Source organism: Microtus ochrogaster, chromosome 10 (assembly GCF_000317375.1).
Source record: "Microtus ochrogaster isolate Prairie Vole_2 chromosome 10, MicOch1.0, whole genome shotgun sequence".
NCBI classification, from domain to species: Eukaryota; Metazoa; Chordata; class Mammalia; order Rodentia; family Cricetidae; genus Microtus; species Microtus ochrogaster.
The window spans coordinates 32,577,975-32,596,752 of NC_022016.1; the positions used below are offsets into that span (position 1 = coordinate 32,577,975).

The following is an 18,778-nucleotide window of genomic DNA, read 5'->3' on the forward strand; positions in this document are numbered from 1 at the left end:
ATTATTTATACAACATTCTGCCTGCATGTATTCCTGAAGATCAGAAGAGGGCACCAGACCTCATTACAGATGGTTGTGAGACACCATGTGGTTGCTGGGAATTGAACTCAGGACCTTTGGAAGAGCAGGCAACCACTGAGCCATCTCTCCAGCCCAGCACATCTACTTCTATGTCTCTTTGTAAGACATATTAAGAGTCACTTTCTTAGATGTATTTAATAAAATAACCTCCTTTCCTGCCATAGGGTTTGTACATGAGGTGTCAGGTAGAAGTAAAGATGGGAGAGACTATTAGAGAATCATGAAAAGAAGAAGGAGCACTGGAGCATCCGGAATCAGGGAGGAATCGTGGTTGTAAGGTTCAACATCAAAATCTTGGTGGGAGAATGAATTCATATAATTTTCTATCAACAATTAAAATAGGATACATGATTCATTGGTAGACATTTCTCTGAGGAGCCATAGTCAACTTCTCTGAACATTGCTAGCTCATTGTGGAAACATGATACTTGGCTTTGTCAATAACTTACGTGGTGTGTTGAGGTCTTGCTGTGTTCTGCCGTGCTCTCAGTTACTCGGTGCAGCACAGAACAGAGGTTTTTCAACATGCACATTTCCCTGATACCCTTCATTTTACAAGTAAGTTTCAGCTTCATTTTTTAAAAATATTTATTTATTATGTATACAATATTCTGTCTGTGTGTATGCCTGCAGCACAGAAGAGGGCACCAGTCCCCATTACAGATGGTTATGAGCCACCATGTGGTTGCTGGGAATTGAACTCAGGAGCTTTGGAAGAGCAGGCAGTGCTCTTAACCTCCGAGCCATCTCTCCAGCTTCTCAGCTTCATTTTGAATAGAGAATTAACTGTGTAGCTGGGTGAACATATGAATGAGACCATCTCTCTTCCACCACTCATAGAGCAATGACTGTTGAGGGACTGATGCCAGAGTGCAGAAAGAAAGCCACCCTATCAATTTATTGGTATAAGCTGGTACTGTGGGGCACATGGATATCTAGGAATCATATTGGGAAATATTTGTTCACCTTGTACTCAGAAGCACAACGTTTGCCCAAGTAAAATTTGCTCTCATCTTGGGCTTGAACACCTTTAATGTTCAGAAGAGGCTTGTGCTCTCTTTAGTTTGGGAGACTCCACTTAGAGTCAGGGAAGTGACATCATAGCACAGTCTTACAGACATAGTTGCTTATCAGTTTTATTCACAGCAAGAGTTCACAGGCTACGAGATGGAGGAAAGATCTCTGTACCAGTTTCACAAGAAACAATTTAACATCTAGAAGCAATTGCACATTTATGAAGGAGGCGGGAAGCGAACTGAAGGTACAATTTTATGATATGACTTTAATGATTTCCATGCTGTCTCTAACCTACCTTTCATATTTACAACACTTTCTTTACAGGAGGAGCCATCATTCTCTTTGTAACTCCTAGATGAAAAGATTTATAAGTGATGTATATATGACCAATTCAGAGGGCACAGCAGTCCAGGACATGGATCCAATAACTGTAGCCTAATCTTTCTATCCTTCCCTGGTCACCTTCCTTCTTTCCCTTCACATAGGAGCGGCCCCAGTGGCTCAGAGAATAGCACAGTTATTCCTTTCTCCTTTCTCTTTCTGCCTCTGAAATTAGAATCTAGGGACAGCGCGGAGCTGGTAGCTGACTGGGGAAACGGTGACACCCATTCTGAAGTTCAGGCTCAGCTTCTCATTGACTGGGGGCTTGAAGGTAAATTTCTGCACAAGAGCAGTGAAGAAAATAAAGAGCTCAGATCTTGCCAGTTGTTCTCCAAGGCAGGCTCGCTTTCCTGCAGAAATAAAACAGAAGATGAGGTACTTTATCAGCTGCCATTGGTGCCTTCAGGGACTGATATTGTCATTTTCATCCTGGATATTCTGAACAGTCACTGGGCTTTGTGTCTGGCTGTTTATTTTGGTTTCACATGTGTCAGGATCACAGGTTTTCATGTGATACAATAGCAATTAGAGTGTCACAGGTGATATAATACACCTATCGCAGATGATGACAGATAGTATTTAAGAGATCGAACTACCACAAGAATAACTCTCTGATGGGGACCCCCACTTAGAAAAAACCATGGAATCACTGGAGATGACTGGTTGTTTCTGACTGTAGTTTTTCTCATGTGCCAGCTATGGGTATTTTCCCCACTGCTTGTGTGTTTATCTCATGAAAAATATTCTATCTACCAGACATACATGTAGCTGTGGATGGTCAGGAAAATGATTTAGGCTTAATCTGAATCTGTATCCTTATGATAAATAGAACTATTACTAGGATACTTTTCATTACTCAGACTGACATAGGAAAGTAATAGTGTCTTCTCACAATAACAGCTAATTTTAGACTTCATAACACATTTAAAGCAAAGTAGTTGCCCCCAGATGAATATCTAGTTGCCTCTAGATGAACATAGAAGGACAGTTTCCCAAGTCTTTACTGCTGATTCCAGGTCAGGCATAAAGCAATTTTAGTAGACATAACTTTTTCAGCAAAGGACTTCTCTATTTATTTGCAACCTTAAGGTTTAGCCAACTGACTCTTTATTCTTTAAGTCCTGAATTTCAATGTCCCTTTCTGTTAGATCACCCAGAGCTATGTGCTTACTTTACTAACCAGGCCCAGTTAGTGCTACCTCCCTAGCCAGAGAGAAACTGTGTGATCATATGGCTCTGTTTTTCATTGTTTACTCAAAAAGTGCTATGTAACCCTGAAAACGTGACTCATATTTGTCCAGAGCATTTGCTGTAAGGGGAGTAGGAGAGACATATGAGAGATGTATCTGAATGTGTGAGAGAGAAGTGTGGGAGAAATAGGAGGGATGTAAGAGAAGTGCGTGCGTGCGTGCGTGCGTGCGTGTGTGTGTGTGTGTGTGTATGTGTGTGTGTATGATGAAAGGGAGATGCAGTTGAATATTCAATGAGAGAGAGAGGTGAAGAGATGTAGCTGAGTGAATGGATGGATATGGAAGATGTAGCTGTATAAAGGAGAGGTGTATGTGAAGGAAGAGGTATATGGCTATGTGGAGATGCAACTATGTGGAAAGAGATGTAACTGTGTACTTATGAAGTATGAAGGTTGTATCTAAATGGAGAATATAACTGTGTGAAACTAGGTGTAACTGCATAGAGATGTGTGTCTGTGCACAAGGTAGATGTAACTGGGGAGCGAGATGTAACTGTGTGAAGAGATGTAACTTTATTCAGGGATGTATGGCTGTGCAGAGAGAGAGATATACGTAAAAAGGAAGATTCAACTGTGCAGAGAAAATGCCAAGAAAGAGAGATTGTTCACGATGAAGTAAAAGAGAAGGCTACTATCAGGAAGTGTGTGTTTGTTCCTTTTTTCTGAGGTTACCATCAGAAAGTGTGTGTTTCCCTGTTACCCTCAGATAGAAAAAGTTTAGCACTCAGAAATTTTCAAGTTGCAGTAATAAAGAGAGTTACCTTCAGAATGTGTAAGCCTTTTCCAAAAGACTCTCAGATACATAACCCTCGCTACTTTAAAAGCATCCTTTCTGCAACCCTAGTGAAGTTCTGAGAGCTGGGTTCCTGGACTGTGAAAGAGATGCCTTAACTAGATGAGAGAATGCATGACTAGTCTCAAGGTTTTTCAAATTCGTTTAATAAACATATATGATATACCACACAATGGCTGAGCCGCAAAACCATGAACTGCTTTGTAACCCTTTTGAGGGAGAGCTTAATGTTTAAGGTTACTTTCAAAGTACTGGAGATCAGATTTTAACATCCATATCAAGAGGTGCACAAACACCTGCAACTCGAGATCCAAAAGACTTATGATACCAATATTCTCTGCAGGGTAAAATCTCACTACCTAAACATACATATCTCCTTACGTCTCAATATAAAGGCAGCCCTGACTCACTTAAAAATCAAAACTACATTTGGTTTTAGACTGTGGCTCTAAAACTAAGCATGTTTTTAGAAGAAAAATTCAGAGTTTTGGTCTCATTTGCAGAGAGCCAGCTGGTATGGGACAGAGGGAAAATAAAAATCTAGGGACTAAGGTTATCAAAACTCTGCTTTCAAAATTTCTACTTCTCCCCATACCTATTTTTGTCTCTGATACCTTTCTTTGAATATACATTTATCAAAATTCAAACCTTTCTCTTTTGATATGAATGATGTTTAACTTTTCCAGAGTGAACAATAAATTTTCCTATAGTAATTACTGAAAGTTCCAGGAAGATGTGGCCCTACTAAAGACCACCCCCATTTCACATGATGCCATTCAGCTGATAGCACCACTTAAAGATCGGCTTTGGACTACAAATAGCTCAAGACAATTTTGAGGTACCTAGATGAGATGATTCAGGCTAACAGACTACTCTATCCAGGACTTGAGACATTTTCCTATTACACAGAGACTGGACAGCAAATGTTTCAACCTTTCCCCATTATGAAGTGACTGAACAACAATGCAACCTATCCCTTCCAATGTTCTAGCTTGTTAATTGGGTTTGCTCATCCATGATAGATAGGCAACTAGAAACAGATAAAGGCTTGACATCTCTGCCTTAATTTTGTACTTGTCTCTTGTCTCAAACATTGAGTCAGATTCCTGCTCAACTCTACAGACAGGCATGTCCATCATTTAGTAAGTACACATCTAAACCTGGCCATCATCCCTTTCAAGGATGAAGATACCGAGACATGAGGATCTAAGGTATCAAATTGAGAATGGCCAGTGATCCTCATACAAAGCCCTGCAGTAGTACCCAGAAGTCTTCAGTCATTCTCTTAAAGCATCCCAAACTAGCAGAGCCTTGAATGGTCCCTAAGCAGGGCCTGTCATCTCATAGAGGACAATCGCTTAGCTTTCCTTTTAGAATCTCTGCTCTGAGAGGTACACATCCTGCAAAGAAAATGTCTCCATCAGCAGTGGAGATTTGCTCAGCACCAAGTGTAAATTGCTCCACCCCTAGAAGTGGTTATTTTCTGGACACTTATGTCCTGTGTGACCAGAACTGAGATAATGATCAGCAAGACTCAGTGTGACAAAGACTGTGTTGGCCTGAGTACAGAAATATGAAGATGTGTCAGGCAGCTGTCTGTTCCTCCACTCCCCTGAATCATCACAACATTTAACAAAGGCATTCCAATTTAAAAAAAAAGACCTATTCAGGGAGGGTTCATGGGATAGAAGCCTATTCATTGAAGCAAATGCCAGTTAAAACTATCTAACAACTAAAAACATTAAAATTCAACTCTCTTCTATGTAAGGAGGCATCCCTTAAAAAGAACTGCTACACTCAAAATGTCTACATAATGGCATAAATTCAGCTTTGTTGTTCTCAGCAAGAAGCACAGATTAGGTCTTTGTTGTCAGTGAGGTAGGAAACAAAAAGCTGAACTCTCCATCAGAAGCAAGGAGGGATTGACACTGTGTGTGTGTGTGTGTGTGTGTGTGTGTGTGTGTGTGTGTGTATGTGGGTACTGACTGAAACCAGCTGCAAAATGGAGATATATGGGAAGGCCCATCTGTAAGGATTCCAGAAAGAAGAGAAGGGATAAGGTGGAGCTCTGAACCCCCTCCTGCTCATCACAACTCACCCATTGAGAAAGGCAGGAAAGATTCTCTCTTCCTAAACTCTCCATTCTCCAAAAAGTGCTCCGGATTGAAGACATCTGGGGTGGCCCATTCGTTGGGGTCCATGTGCAGTGCAGTCAAATTGGTCTGGAGTATGGAGCCCTAGGGAAGGCAGCAAAGGCTCAAATAACATGTGGACTAGACACACAGAGGGTTGGTGGTTAACAGACTTCCAAGCCCCAGTCTACTTACCTTTGGCAGATGGAATCCAGCCAGCGTCGTGTCAACTGTAACTTCCCTGGGAAGATTCAGAGGGATGATATTTCCCATCCTCTGCACTTCATGGACAACAGCATTGGTGTAGGGCATGGAGTCTCGGTCAGCCAGGCTGGGCTGCTTCTTCGGGCCAATCACTTTGTCAATTTCAGCCTGGACTTTTTCTTCAAGGAAACAGGAGGCTCCATTAAGTTTTAAACTTTAATGCTTTCTTCTAAAGATAGAAAAAGCCATCTCCCCAACTTATTTGCTTTTATTTCATCTAGTGTCCTGATTGTGATGAATTAAAAATTCCCTATCCCTTAGGAAGTCTGATTTAGGAAACTGTAAACTCTATAACTTTCTTCAAGCCTACAGCATAACTATTTATATTTATATAATATATATTTCCATATATCCTGAAGTAATAATCAGGGTGGCCATGGCTAAGCTCATATCAGTATCTATTCAGACTTCTAAAAATAAATACTTTTTACTGAATAGATTATCACCAGTACACTTTTTTTTCTCCTTGCAGAGACTGTGAATCCTAAAATAAGGACATCAACAGAGTTCTTGTCTGGTAAGGAGCAATTTTCTTTATCAGAGTTGGGAAATCTTTGTTGTATCATCATGCCACAAGGTGGAAAGAACTGGTCTAGCTCCTCTTTCTAAAGCACGAATTCCCTTCATTACAGGAAATCACCTCCTCACACCATCACACTGGTAATCAAGTTTCAATGAGTCCATAGGGAGGACACAAACATTGAGACCACAGCGTATCTACAGACTAATTTCTCAAGGATATGTGCTGTCATGGGCAGTGAATTGCAATGTGTTTCTGGGCAGCATTGATGATCAAACTAGAAATAGTTTATGAGTGTTGGTTTCTTCAACTGATTATTGAGAAAAAAAATCAGTTTTATCACAAGGAGATTTTAAAATTTATATAAATTGGTATAATCATGATAGCATATGGTAGACGCTTCCTCTCAGTATCTTCACTATCTTAGAGCAGTAGAGACTCAGGTGCTTACCTGCTTCTCCAGCTAAAGAAGTCATTTCCCAGATTCCTTACAGAGCAAATGTGACAGAACTAAAACATAAGCAGACATGGTGTTTCATCTTTGGGACAAAGCTTGTAGAGACAATGTCCCCTTCCTTCTCCAGTTCCCTCCCTGGGGTGCAAAGAAGGTTCTCATGGGAGCCACTGCAGAGTCTGCGAGCCTCATCTGAGCTCACCACTACTGCCACAATGTAAAAGAATTTGGGATTCAGGTCTTTTACAAGGTCCATCATGGCTCTTTCTCTCAAGAGAGAAATATAAATGTCTAATGTTGGCAGTACTGTACATATAAAAGAATTAAATGGGAATAAAATTTATATAAATCAGATTTCAAAAACTCTGATGATTTTGAGTTACGGCAAATTCATGTCCATGATCACCTTTAATTTTCAACCTTCCTGCCTCCGTCTCTTAAGCATTTTGATTAGTGATGTGGGCTGCTAATCATAGCTCTTTTTGCAGTTTTTAATTTCCATTGATATAAGATTAAATATATGTTGAGGGATAGTCGATCATACTGTGAATCCCAAGTTTGCATTTGCATTAATTAAATAAAATTAATCTTAGGTTGGGAGCTGAGTTAGCAACTAGTTCACAGAAAGTAATACTAGATTATCGGAGTGCATCTTAAAGAGATAGACAGATGCACCGGAAGTAGTTTAGAGGGGTTTTGAGAGTTTGTTTTGGTGGAGTAGAGGGATGTGCGTTTGGGAGACACCAGCTCTGAGAGAAGGTTAGCTAGCTGACTCAACCTCCCTGTGCTTGCAGGTTTTCACCTCAGTCTTTGACTCTGGAATTTTACTTCTAAATAGAATGATAGAGATGTAGTTAATGCTACCTATAGCAGCAGTAGCAGAGCCAGTGAAGGTGGGAACAGAATTCCTGCAGGCAGGCTGTGCCCTGAGTGGCTGGGCTACTGACATAGAAGCAGGAAGGTAACTGAATTGCTGGCTGTAAAGGCAGTAGATTGAGGAGCAGCCACTGTGCTAAAGTTGAAACAACACATTTATCAATTGTTGTGTAAGTAATGGCAGGACCAGTGGATCTTGCAGAGCAAGCTATCTCTTCACAATCCATGCTTTATCCCTCTTATATTCTATTTTCCATGTCTACAAATTGAACTGTTCTAGAGAATTTGTATAGTTTAATGTATAGGACTTTTGTCTTCCATATTCATGCATGCATCAAGATGTATTTCCTCAAGGACTGAACTTTACTCATGGCCCATGAGTATCCTGGATGCTTCAACTATTGACTACTGTTAATAGTATAAAATGAACACAAATTAAACTTCTATCAATTAATATACTGGATGGGGAGATGGCTTAGCACTTATGGCCAAACCGGATGATGTGTGATTGAGCTTGGGAAAGATCAACTTCCATAAATTATTCTTTAATCTTCATATGTACACAGGAAAAGACAGCATACAAGTGTGCAAATATGCAGACTATATATATATATATAAAGAGCTTTTAGAAATATAGTAATATATTCTAGAATCTTTGTTTCAGAAGGCTAGCCTGAAACATAAATCAATAAGCTTTAAGAATCTTAAAAATGGAACTTTCATGAAGAAAGGCATTTTAGATAGTAACCCAGATATGCATAACATAGATACAGATGATATATTTAATATGTATTAAATATAATTTGTGTGTGTGTGTGTGTGTGTATATAAGTTAGAGTATATTGGTTACCATACAAGCATGAGAACAAGTTGGAATTACAGAACAGAGTTAAGAAAGCCAGGTATGGTAGTCTGTATTGTTTGTTGTCCTAACACTTGTGAGGCAGAGACAGGAATATCCCTGGTCTGGCAGAGGGGCACACATGACAAGACATTAGATACCAGGATAAATAATTAGGGCAGTACTCAAACTGGAAAGGATTGTTACAAAGGAAGGAGGGTGTGAAAGGGTGTGAATAAATGTTGTATGGTAAATTCATGCTCTGCATACCATAATGTGAACTGACTTCTCTCTTTCTTCTGAGCTTCAAGATTGTTGAAGGTACAGACTGGAATATCTGCACTCCTGGGGTCATCATAGTCCTCACAGAACATGTGCAGGATGTGCTGTTTCCGGAGTGCACATCCCCTCACATATGCTCCTCCTCCTCCCACTCCCCCATCCTATCTTCTGAACCCATTCTGCGTTGGTCAGATGCTGTCACCACATCTCACCTTGGATTTCTGGGTAGACCGCCATGTAGAGCAGAGCCCAGCGCATGGTCGTGGATGTTGTCTCTGTTCCAGCAAGGAAGAGGTCCAGAGTGCTGCAGATGAGGTTTTCTTCATTGAAACTTGTAGTAGTTTTGTCGGTGTGCTAGAAAAGACAGTGTGTATTTTTTTCAATCCTAAGATTTTTGATTGTCTCATAACACTGGTCCTCAGCCTGAGGAATCAATTGCATTAAGTCATTCAGAGTGATGCTGATTCTACAGGTGACTTTGCTGATACCAGAAACATGAATTTTCTGTGTTCATTGATTCTTCAATCTGCATCATGTTGCAAAATCAAACTGCACGGAATCCATCACTACTTCTTTATGACAAAACATCACCTTTCTCACTTCCTCTAGAAGCATCAGTTTGTTAATACTGATCTTAATAATGTTGTTCTCATACCTGTACTTCATACGGTAAAGGATTTGCCTTCTCCTCTGGGCTTAAATATCGCTTCTATCAATATTATGCTAGGAAGATGAAATAAGAGAAAAGATAATGAACACACACACACACACACACATACACACACACATTTACCATTGTGCCCCAGCAAGAGAAGGAGCCGATAATCCAGAGAGTTGAAGCTTCCATGACAAATTCAGTGATATGTATTTGCCAGAGGCCTGCTAGGATCAATAGGATAAAAACTTACATTTTACAGTATGGTTTAAATCCAACATGCTCCCCCACACACTCATGTTTTAAATACTGGTTCCTTACACTGATAGTATTTGGGGAAGTTCTTAGAAATAGGAAGATAGCATCTAGCTTACGGGAGTGATGATAGCTCCTAGAGTTATACCCAGCCCATGGCTCCTTCCTTGCTTGCTGTTTCCTAATGAACAGTGATGTGAAAGCCTCCACCATACCCATCTGCCTCATGAGCTGAGCTGCTTTGCCACTCACTTTGATGAACTGAAATGTTCTGAAACTTGGCCAGATGACATTTTTGCTTTATTCAGTAGTTGCTTCCACATATTGTTGCTACAATGATGCAAAACTAGCTAATATGTTCCCTCAGTGTCTTCTTGTCTTGTTCTATTATTGAATAGTACTCATATGGAGTCCAGAGAAAGCTATGTGTCTCACCCATATAAGAAAGTTAAATTCTATGATTTACTTAGCTGAAGTTAGTCTGTTTCAGTGGCGTCCCAGTTAGGGAGGGTAACCAGGCCTGGACCAACTCACAATAAAATAAAGCTCTAACATTTAATTGCTACATTTATTTTTCATCTAACTCCTTCGGACATGGGAGAAGGACCAAGGAAATAAATAATATGAAAGAATCTAGATATTTCTAGAACCTCAAGCCAAATTGTAGCAAATCCTTTATTCTAAATCTTTATTCTAAAGACCCAAACAACCCAACATTATATTACCATGCATTTATAAAATGTTATTCCTATGTTTTACTTCTAAAGGTGTGTTAAGTAATGATCTACAAAGATGTTCATCTTGTCATCTTTGCAACCATGACATGTTACCTGATGCACAAAAATAGATCTTGAGGATATGATTCATTTCAGGAGGAAAGGTTATCCTGAGTTATTCTTATGAGAGGGGCCTCCAGGGTTAGAACAGGAGAAATGAGTTGTAAAAGGATCAGAAAGGAAAGAGATGATATAATCTCAGCATTGAAGATGGAGCAGGGAACCACAGCAACAAACATCAATGTCCCCTAGGAGATGGGAGACATAAGGCAATGACGTTTCTCTTGTTTCTCAAAGCTGGTTGCCTGGCTGGCAGGATTACAGGAACGATCTAGAACTATGAGAGACTAAATCTCTGCTATACTAAAATACCACTTTTGTGCTAGACTACTGCTCAATCAATTGGAAGCTATTCTACACCACCCTTTCTATAAGAAGACCCAGGAACTGTCTTCCCCACCTTTGTCATTTCCTTGAGGAAAGCATCAATGAAGTCTTTTGGCTCATCAGGGTTCAAGTTTCGGCGGTGTTTGTCAATTATATTAGAAACATATGACTTCAGTTCTCTCCAGGTAGCCAGTGTTGTTTGGTGTGATCCGGGAATATATCTCATTAACCATGGGAAGATGTTATAGAGCTAATTAGGGAGAAGAAAATGATCATGGAGACAACATAAAATCACTTTGCATTTCAAGACAGTCTTTACCTCTTAATCTCCTACGCTGGAACATCTGGACTACTGTTTTTCTTCATACCCACTGCTGGGCATTTCAGTACTCCCAAGCAAAGTATACCAGGTTCAGACCACTTCTCACTGGTCCAACTCACTCCTATCTAGGACATACATTGGCATAGCATTCAGTAGCTGTCCCAATTTTGATTCTAATATCATGAAAGACAATGAATGGTCAAAAGATGAAGATGTTGGAATCTGAGATCAGACTGGGAAGCATGGAAGGTCGGGGAGATAGCCCCACCTGCAGTGGCTACAATTTGAACTTACCAACTGAAATTAACGTGAAATTTGATATTTCTGAGTCTGACCTTCTGTGGTTCATTGCTGTAGAATCGAGAAATTCTGACATTACAGGGGTGCATGTGACATGTAGAGGGGTATTCCTGCTCCAGCATAGTGATTGGTACTCAGGGATCCCTGAAGGAGTGAAAGAAGGTGTTCTAATTTAGAAAAAGTGGCATGCAAGAGAAAGGCGCCAAGTGAAAGAGCCCAGGTGGAGAGGTTTTATTTATTTTTTTAATTTGGGCAAAATAAATGGGGAAAGGGGGGAGGGGAGAGCAGAGACTGACTTCTGAGGACAGGAGTGGCAGAAAAAAATAAAGAGGGAGGGAGAAAGAGAGAGACAGAAAGAGGGAGAGACATACACAGGAGAGATGGGAGGTGGGAACAAGGTGAATGTGCACAGGAGGTGCTCTTAGTGTTACAGCTGAGGACATATACCCCAATGTCAGTCCAGTACAGATGCCTGAGTACTAATAGCAGGTCCTCTTGCTTCCCAGACATGTGGGATACATTCCCACCCGAGAGTCTTAGCAGGGGTTTTAATCTAGGAAGTCCTGATGGTGTGAGAATATGTGCCCTAATCATAAAATGTTAAGGTAATTCTGGCCTGCAGAATTGTTACCTACAGAATATGAGCATCTGTGAAGACAATTCTGAATATAGGAGATGCTTGCTTCAGACCAGACTCAGCAACAACATGCTCCAAAGGCAAAACAAGAGCCCATGGGCTCATCTCACCTCCTCCATGCATGTAATAAGCTAAAGGCAAAACAGGAGCCCACAGGTTCAGCTCATCTTCTCCATGCATGTAACCAGCGGCCACCAAATTTTATGACCCAGAATGCAGTTGGGTTAGTTGTCTCTTCTTTATGGTTTCTCTTTTGACTTTTTTTTTCTTTTACATTTGCAATTTTTTTTAAGTGGACACTGTTTTTCCTTAACTGTTATTATTACATTTTTAGTTTTTATTCTTTTTCATGAATTCATCTAACACCATTTATCTATAACATTTCTCATTCGTAAATCATTTCTATAACCTATGATATTCCCTTGCATTTAGCAGTATTTTGAATTTAGTGAGTTTTTAAAGTAATACCTTTATATTTTACTTATTTTTTATATTTATCTTATTTTATTTCTCAACTTTTTTCATTACTGAGTAATATTTTTTGATACCCCCTTAAGTCGCTTGTTTTTTTCTCTTCTCCCTCATAACATTTCTTTCCACTCCTTATTACTGAACCTTGCCTGTCTTCTTTTTCTCCATTTCCTGATCTCCTCCCTTTATCTCACTTATTTACTCTTTCCACACTTAGCTTCAATGATTTTGTCTTCCTAGAAAATTACAAGGAGCCTTCCAATTATCATTTCAACAGAGACATGATAGTGAACTATCAACAATTTTAAGTGTGTTTTTAGATCTGTATAGTTTAATATTGCTGCTGGAGGAGTTTGCTTCTACTTGCAAAATGATACTTGCCTTTGAGAACAGGTTGCTCAATATGAAGGTCCTTTCAAAGAATCCAGAAGAGATATCCCTATCAATAGATGTGAACATTAAAACAAATGCATGAAACAAAAAGGGAAAGATGATGCCTCAAAAAATTATAACTCAAATAACACGTATTTCGAAGACCCTGAAATATGTCAAATGTTGGGTGTTCAAGCATTTTCTGATCAAGATGATCAGAGATTGAAAGGAGATACAAAGAGGCAGAGGAATCCAGTGTGGGCTCTAGAGGTGAAAGTCAGCCGAGTGGAGGAAACAGGGGAAGTGGGAGAGAACCAGCATAAAGATAAAAATTGGGCAGAACAGAAAAAAATACAGCAAGGAAACTGAGATTTTTAAAAGCAAACAACAAACAAATAGAAGGCAATTTTAAAGTTGAATCAAAAACAAAAACAAGACAAAATGAGATAAAACAAACAAAAAACCACAGTGGAAAACACCAACAACAGTCTCCACCCAAGAGAAGATCCGGAAGGGAGAATTGCTGATGAGAAGCTGCACTCCAAGAGCAGCAACAAAGAACAGAAATAATAACCACAGGCAGAATGAAGAACTGTCACATGATCAAGAGACCTAGGAATGCGCAGGGCTTTATTTCAGAAGCTGAGCAAAAAAGTAAAGGGATGGAAAAGGAATTCAATGAATTACAGGAGAAAGTTTCCCAAGACAAAGAAATGAAAAGACGTTCAAATAGAAGAGTCATTTAGATCCCCAAATAAACATGAGTAAATCAGAACATCTCCATCAAAACTGTAAAGGAAAGCAGCAATATTTACATTTTATTTTTTTTTATTTTTCAAAAGAGTATACCATTCTAGTGAAACCAACAATAATTGCTTCTTAGCTGCACCTGGAATTTTCCTCTCAAGTAAGACCCAAATCTTAGCAAATACAAAAGAATGAAATAATTTGTTATATCCAAATAGACTATAGTGTAATAAAAAATTTAAAAAATCAATAGCAAGAAACACTACAGAAACTATATAAACACATAGACTAATAAATTGTTGAATGGACATACCTCATTGAAAAAATATGGAAAAAACTGTCAAGCTCCTAGAACCAAATAAAGATGAAAGTTCAACCTACCAGATCATTTCTGAGAGAGCCAAGGCAATTCTAAGAGGAACATTTGTATAGGAATGAGCACAGGGACAGACAACCCAACAACATGGGGGGTAAAGATTTATGTCTAAATAAAAACCCAAGAAAAATGAATGGATGTGGCAGCATGAACAATTAAAATATTCACAACAGTGTTATTAATACAAACTCTAACTTAGAAACAACTGGATGTCTAACCACTGAGAAAAGATTAATAAACAATGACAACAGGTTAATAAAGAGAAGCACGTACACAGGATTATAGCTAGAAAGTATGCTTGTAGTTTGCATGTGAGGTGTGAAGTGGCAAGAGAGAAATAAAGTCAAAGTCAACAATAAGATCTTCATACTTAAAAAAGAGAAGCATTTGGACATGCATGGCTATCACATAAATGTTGGGACTTCATTAAAATATCAGAAGCATTTTGTACATAGTAAGTTTTCTTACTAAATACTTCTAAATCAGCAGATTAATTTGTACCAAACTCAATTAAAAGACATTATGTTTTAGCTTCAAAAAGTGCTGGGAACCAAAAGAAAGAGCCTACTTGTACTTGAATTAGCCCCAGTCCAATTTTCTCCCAAAATAAAGGAAACCAGAATACTTACATGGACCATTATTGAGGAACCCAAATACATGGCCTCTTCCAGTAACCTCAGCAGGTCGTGAAACTGCTCGTCATGGTAATCAAAACGCTCACCAAAGGTGATGGCACAAATGACATTGGAAACAGCATTGTGGATCTTCAAGTGAGGGTCAAAAGGCTGCCCTAAAGATGAATAAAGAAAAAGATGCATCTTTCAAAGATACTGGTTTGTTAATTTCATATGACAGAGAAAGATTCATAACAGAGAGCCATATAAGAGGCTCTGGGTTAGTTTGCTATGAGATTAACATATACCAAAAAATCTGTCACTATCTGTGAAGTCAGACTGATGACCAGGCCTTAGGTGCAGCAGTGTGTCTCATGACTGTTTGTGTACTTAGTTTCAGAACTCCAGGGGTAAGGTCATGGCTACATGTTCACTGCTCTATGCTCACTACTCAGCATAGTGCAGAGGCCAAGCCAAGCACTTAGACATTTAGGAAGAATCTGCTCAATGCATGAAAGGGCCACAGCCACCCACACCTGCCCTGTGGAATGCCCACCTTTCTCCTCTTTCATGGCCCCTACAAGGTGTCGAGCTTCTTCCTGTATGCGATGCTCTATGCTCTTCTTTCCCACTCCAAAATTCTTCAGGGTCATCAGGGCAAACCTTCTCTGCTCCTTCCATGTTTGGCCACTGGCGAAGACCAATCCTGGAAACAAGCAATTCAACCTTACGACATTGTGATTCTAGTTTAAAATTATCTAACAAACAGAATGACGAACAGATGGAAAGGAGAAGAGTCAATAATGGACTTAACTGCTGTCTAAGGAGAGAGAATATCACAAAACAAGGAGCCTAGTGGCTAGCATCTCTTGGTGACTTGCAACACCACAGTTTAGTCAATATTTCTAATATATTCTTTACTTCAATACTCTTAGGAAATCGAAAGGCTTATTATCAGAACATTCCAGATCTATTACAATGGGTAGAAATATGAGATGCAAGGATAAAGTACATTTTTTAAGGGAACTAGGTACACAGCATAATTATATATATATATGTACAATATATATATAATTATATATATATAATATATGTATATATACAAAACAGTTGTCAAGCAAGAACTATAGTTATAATATTTAGTTCATCTACATTTGACTAATTAAAGAAAATACTCTATTGTCTATTCTATATTATTATTATTATTATTTTTGCTTTTTCGAGACAGGTTTTTTTTTGTAGTTTTGGAGCCAGTTCTGGAACTAGCTCTTATAGACCAGGTTTCCCTTGAACTCACAGAGATCCACCTGTCTTTGCCTCCCGAGTGCTGGGATTAAAGGCATGGGCCTCAACCACCCAGTTGAATCTAAAGTTTTATATCTAATTTATCTTTTATCATAACTAAGGAAAATAAAACTATGTGTATTTAACTCTTCATAGACCCAGAAGAATATACTATTACCTAAGTAAATGAGAAGGGCATTGTAAGCAACTTCCAAAACTCTAAAATTGACAGAGACATCTCTCTGAACGGACAGTCTGCCAAAGTGCTTCTGTAATGTTGGGTTATCTATCTTCAGCCTACAGGCCCATAATATCTGGCAGACTTTTCAGTGAAGCAGGGAATTTGAAGATCTGTTCTGCCTTCTAATGACAATTTTCATCAGTTACTTTTTTTCTGTGTCTTGCAGAATGTCTTGGCAGTTTCTTCTGTGAAGCAGGAACCGTAAAGGATCATTCCATCTTTTGGAAAGCTCAGCAATCACTTTTCTGTGGGTCCTGAATGTCCAGTTCATACAGCATACCATCAAGTAGTCCAGGAAAAAACAGTTTCTTACCCAAATGGCTAGCTTTGTCACATTGAAGGCAAATTAAATAATACATTTCTTCAATGCCCATTAATCTCCCTGAAGTAATTGATACTGCCAGAAGCAGATATGTCTCACTGTTGAGAAAAGTTTAAGTTCTTAAAGTCTTTTAAATGCCATATTCCATAGGTCTTGAAGTGTTGAAAGTTATCTAACTGAACTATATCTCTGTATATCTAGAAAAGCTAACATGACTAAACGTTTGATTATTGTAGATAACTACATATTAATCTGTATTTCTTAATTATATTTTACATTTTTAAATGAGCAGAACAAAAATGTAATACCTTAAACAAGAGTAGAAATACATATACACAGTGTAACAAAATCGACCTTAAATGAACACCAATGCAAAGTATTCATCTCTATATCATATCCCCCTTTAAATAAAAACAAATATTTATAAACAAGCATTTTGGGAATTTGAACATTGTTTTCTCCAAACTGCTTCCTTCTGTTTGTTGGACAAAGTATTTTTAGGGTTCATGGAGACTTTCAGGGGTCTTGTTCCACAAATCACATTAGACTGAAAGGAACCCACAGGTTCTCATCTTCTATGGAAACAAAAGCAGAACCTCTTTTCCAAAACAACATATTCCTAGAACCAAAGTGTAAAATCAAGGTACCTTTATGTTGGCTTAACTTATTAGGCTCCAGTATCAAATGTCTCTCTGCAGTTAAAAAACTCAAAGAAAACAAAATAACATACATAATCCAGACTCTCTGTGCTGTAGAAAGTCTTACAGCCAATGGTTAGCCGCCCATTGGGGCGTGGCCTCTTATACTATGTAAGTTGATGTAGAGTATGTGTCCATACTCTTCCAACCTCTCTGCTCCTGTTGTGAATTTTGGTTTCTGATCTCTGTTCAAGCAGAGGATTCTGATCTGTGAGTCTACTCCGAAATAAATAACCATCTATTTTCTCAATTCTGAGCTAGTGTGGGATTTCTTTTAAGCATCCTTTCAAACTTGGCACCCATGTGCAATCGGACTCCACGCCTACTTGATGGAAGCGCTGATGGTCTAGCTGGTCCACAGCCCAGACAGTCTCCCAAATCTGCCTGCTTGGCTTGCTTTTACTTAAGCAGTTTTTGTAGAATCCCCACCGCAGCAGAGTTTATTGTGTGTGGCAACTTGAAAATTTCCCAAGCACACGCACGACTGCCGCATTCCCTGATGTGGTTCCTTGCAGGGTGATGAGTTGTGTCGCTTCCCGTTTCTGCTCCCTGCCCATGAGTTCTGAGTTTCTTGCTCCACGTATGGAATTGATTTAATTGCTTTTAATTTGTGAAGCAAAGCATATTTCTCAGTATTTAACCAGTACCAAGGCTAAAAACTAAAGCAGCTCAGAAACTGTAGCAGCTCAAGACTGTTCCTGTTGCCACCGTAAATCTGCAACTACGATATCTACTAGACAATAAAGATTATTACACCTAAAACAATTTGCCAGACCTCACAACAGGTAATTAATAAATCAATGTGACAGATTGTGTTAATATTGAAACTTTTAGTAATGTTTTTGCAAATACTATGGATTGTATTCTGTGAGGTTTATATGGCTATGGTGATACTTCAATTTATTGAATATTGGGATTCAGTTTTCTTCTCCATATTCTATCATTAAGAAAGAATATGGCACTTTTAGGAATGATACAATCTTTACAGACTAATAATGAACAGCTTGTTGACAGGATTAATACCATCAAAAATCAAAAGTTGCCTCAAAAAATTAATACTATTAAAAAGGATAACATTAATTTTATAGACAAAATTAAATACATACTAAGGGTACTAAGAAGTTATTTGAAAGAATTCATACTATTGAATTTGATAATCATAATTTATTAATAAATTATGTTAAGTTTAGCAGATAGGCTGTCTCTCCAGGATGGCAATCTGCACACTATTCAAGTAATGTCCAAGAATGAGATGTTATCTTTAAAGGAGAAACTTTAGACATTGGAATCACATGTGCAGAATGAAGACCAGAGGCTAGGTGCCTCAATGAAATCACTAGAAATATACACAGGCCAGGAAATTCAGGCTTTACAAAAAATAATAATAAAAAGATTTGAAATAATTGAGGAAATTATTGGAGCTGATGAACA

At 38.7% G+C, this 18,778-nt stretch overlaps 1 protein-coding gene across 2 annotated transcripts in view; it reads right to left on the minus strand.

Annotated features, from left to right (window-relative positions):
* Window positions 1–1,101: 1,101 nt before the first annotated feature.
* LOC101980149 (cytochrome P450 2J3-like) overlaps window positions 1,102–18,778 on the minus strand; it is a 30,705-nt gene continuing 13,028 nt past the window's right edge. The window contains exons 3-9 of one of the 2 annotated variants that reach the window (XM_005352747.3): window positions 15,359–15,508; window positions 14,818–14,978; window positions 11,037–11,213; window positions 9,103–9,244; window positions 5,849–6,036; window positions 5,620–5,758; window positions 1,102–1,829 (exon numbers count right to left, since the gene is read on the minus strand). In XM_005352747.3, the coding sequence (XP_005352804.1) occupies window positions 1,651–1,829; window positions 5,620–5,758; window positions 5,849–6,036; window positions 9,103–9,244; window positions 11,037–11,213; window positions 14,818–14,978; window positions 15,359–15,508 (1,136 nt within the window). In that variant the 3' untranslated portion in view covers window positions 1,102–1,650. The remainder of the gene's footprint in view (window positions 1,830–5,619; window positions 5,759–5,848; window positions 6,037–9,102; window positions 9,245–11,036; window positions 11,214–14,817; window positions 14,979–15,358; window positions 15,509–18,778) is intronic. The other variant, XM_026782047.1, reaches the window with a different exon arrangement.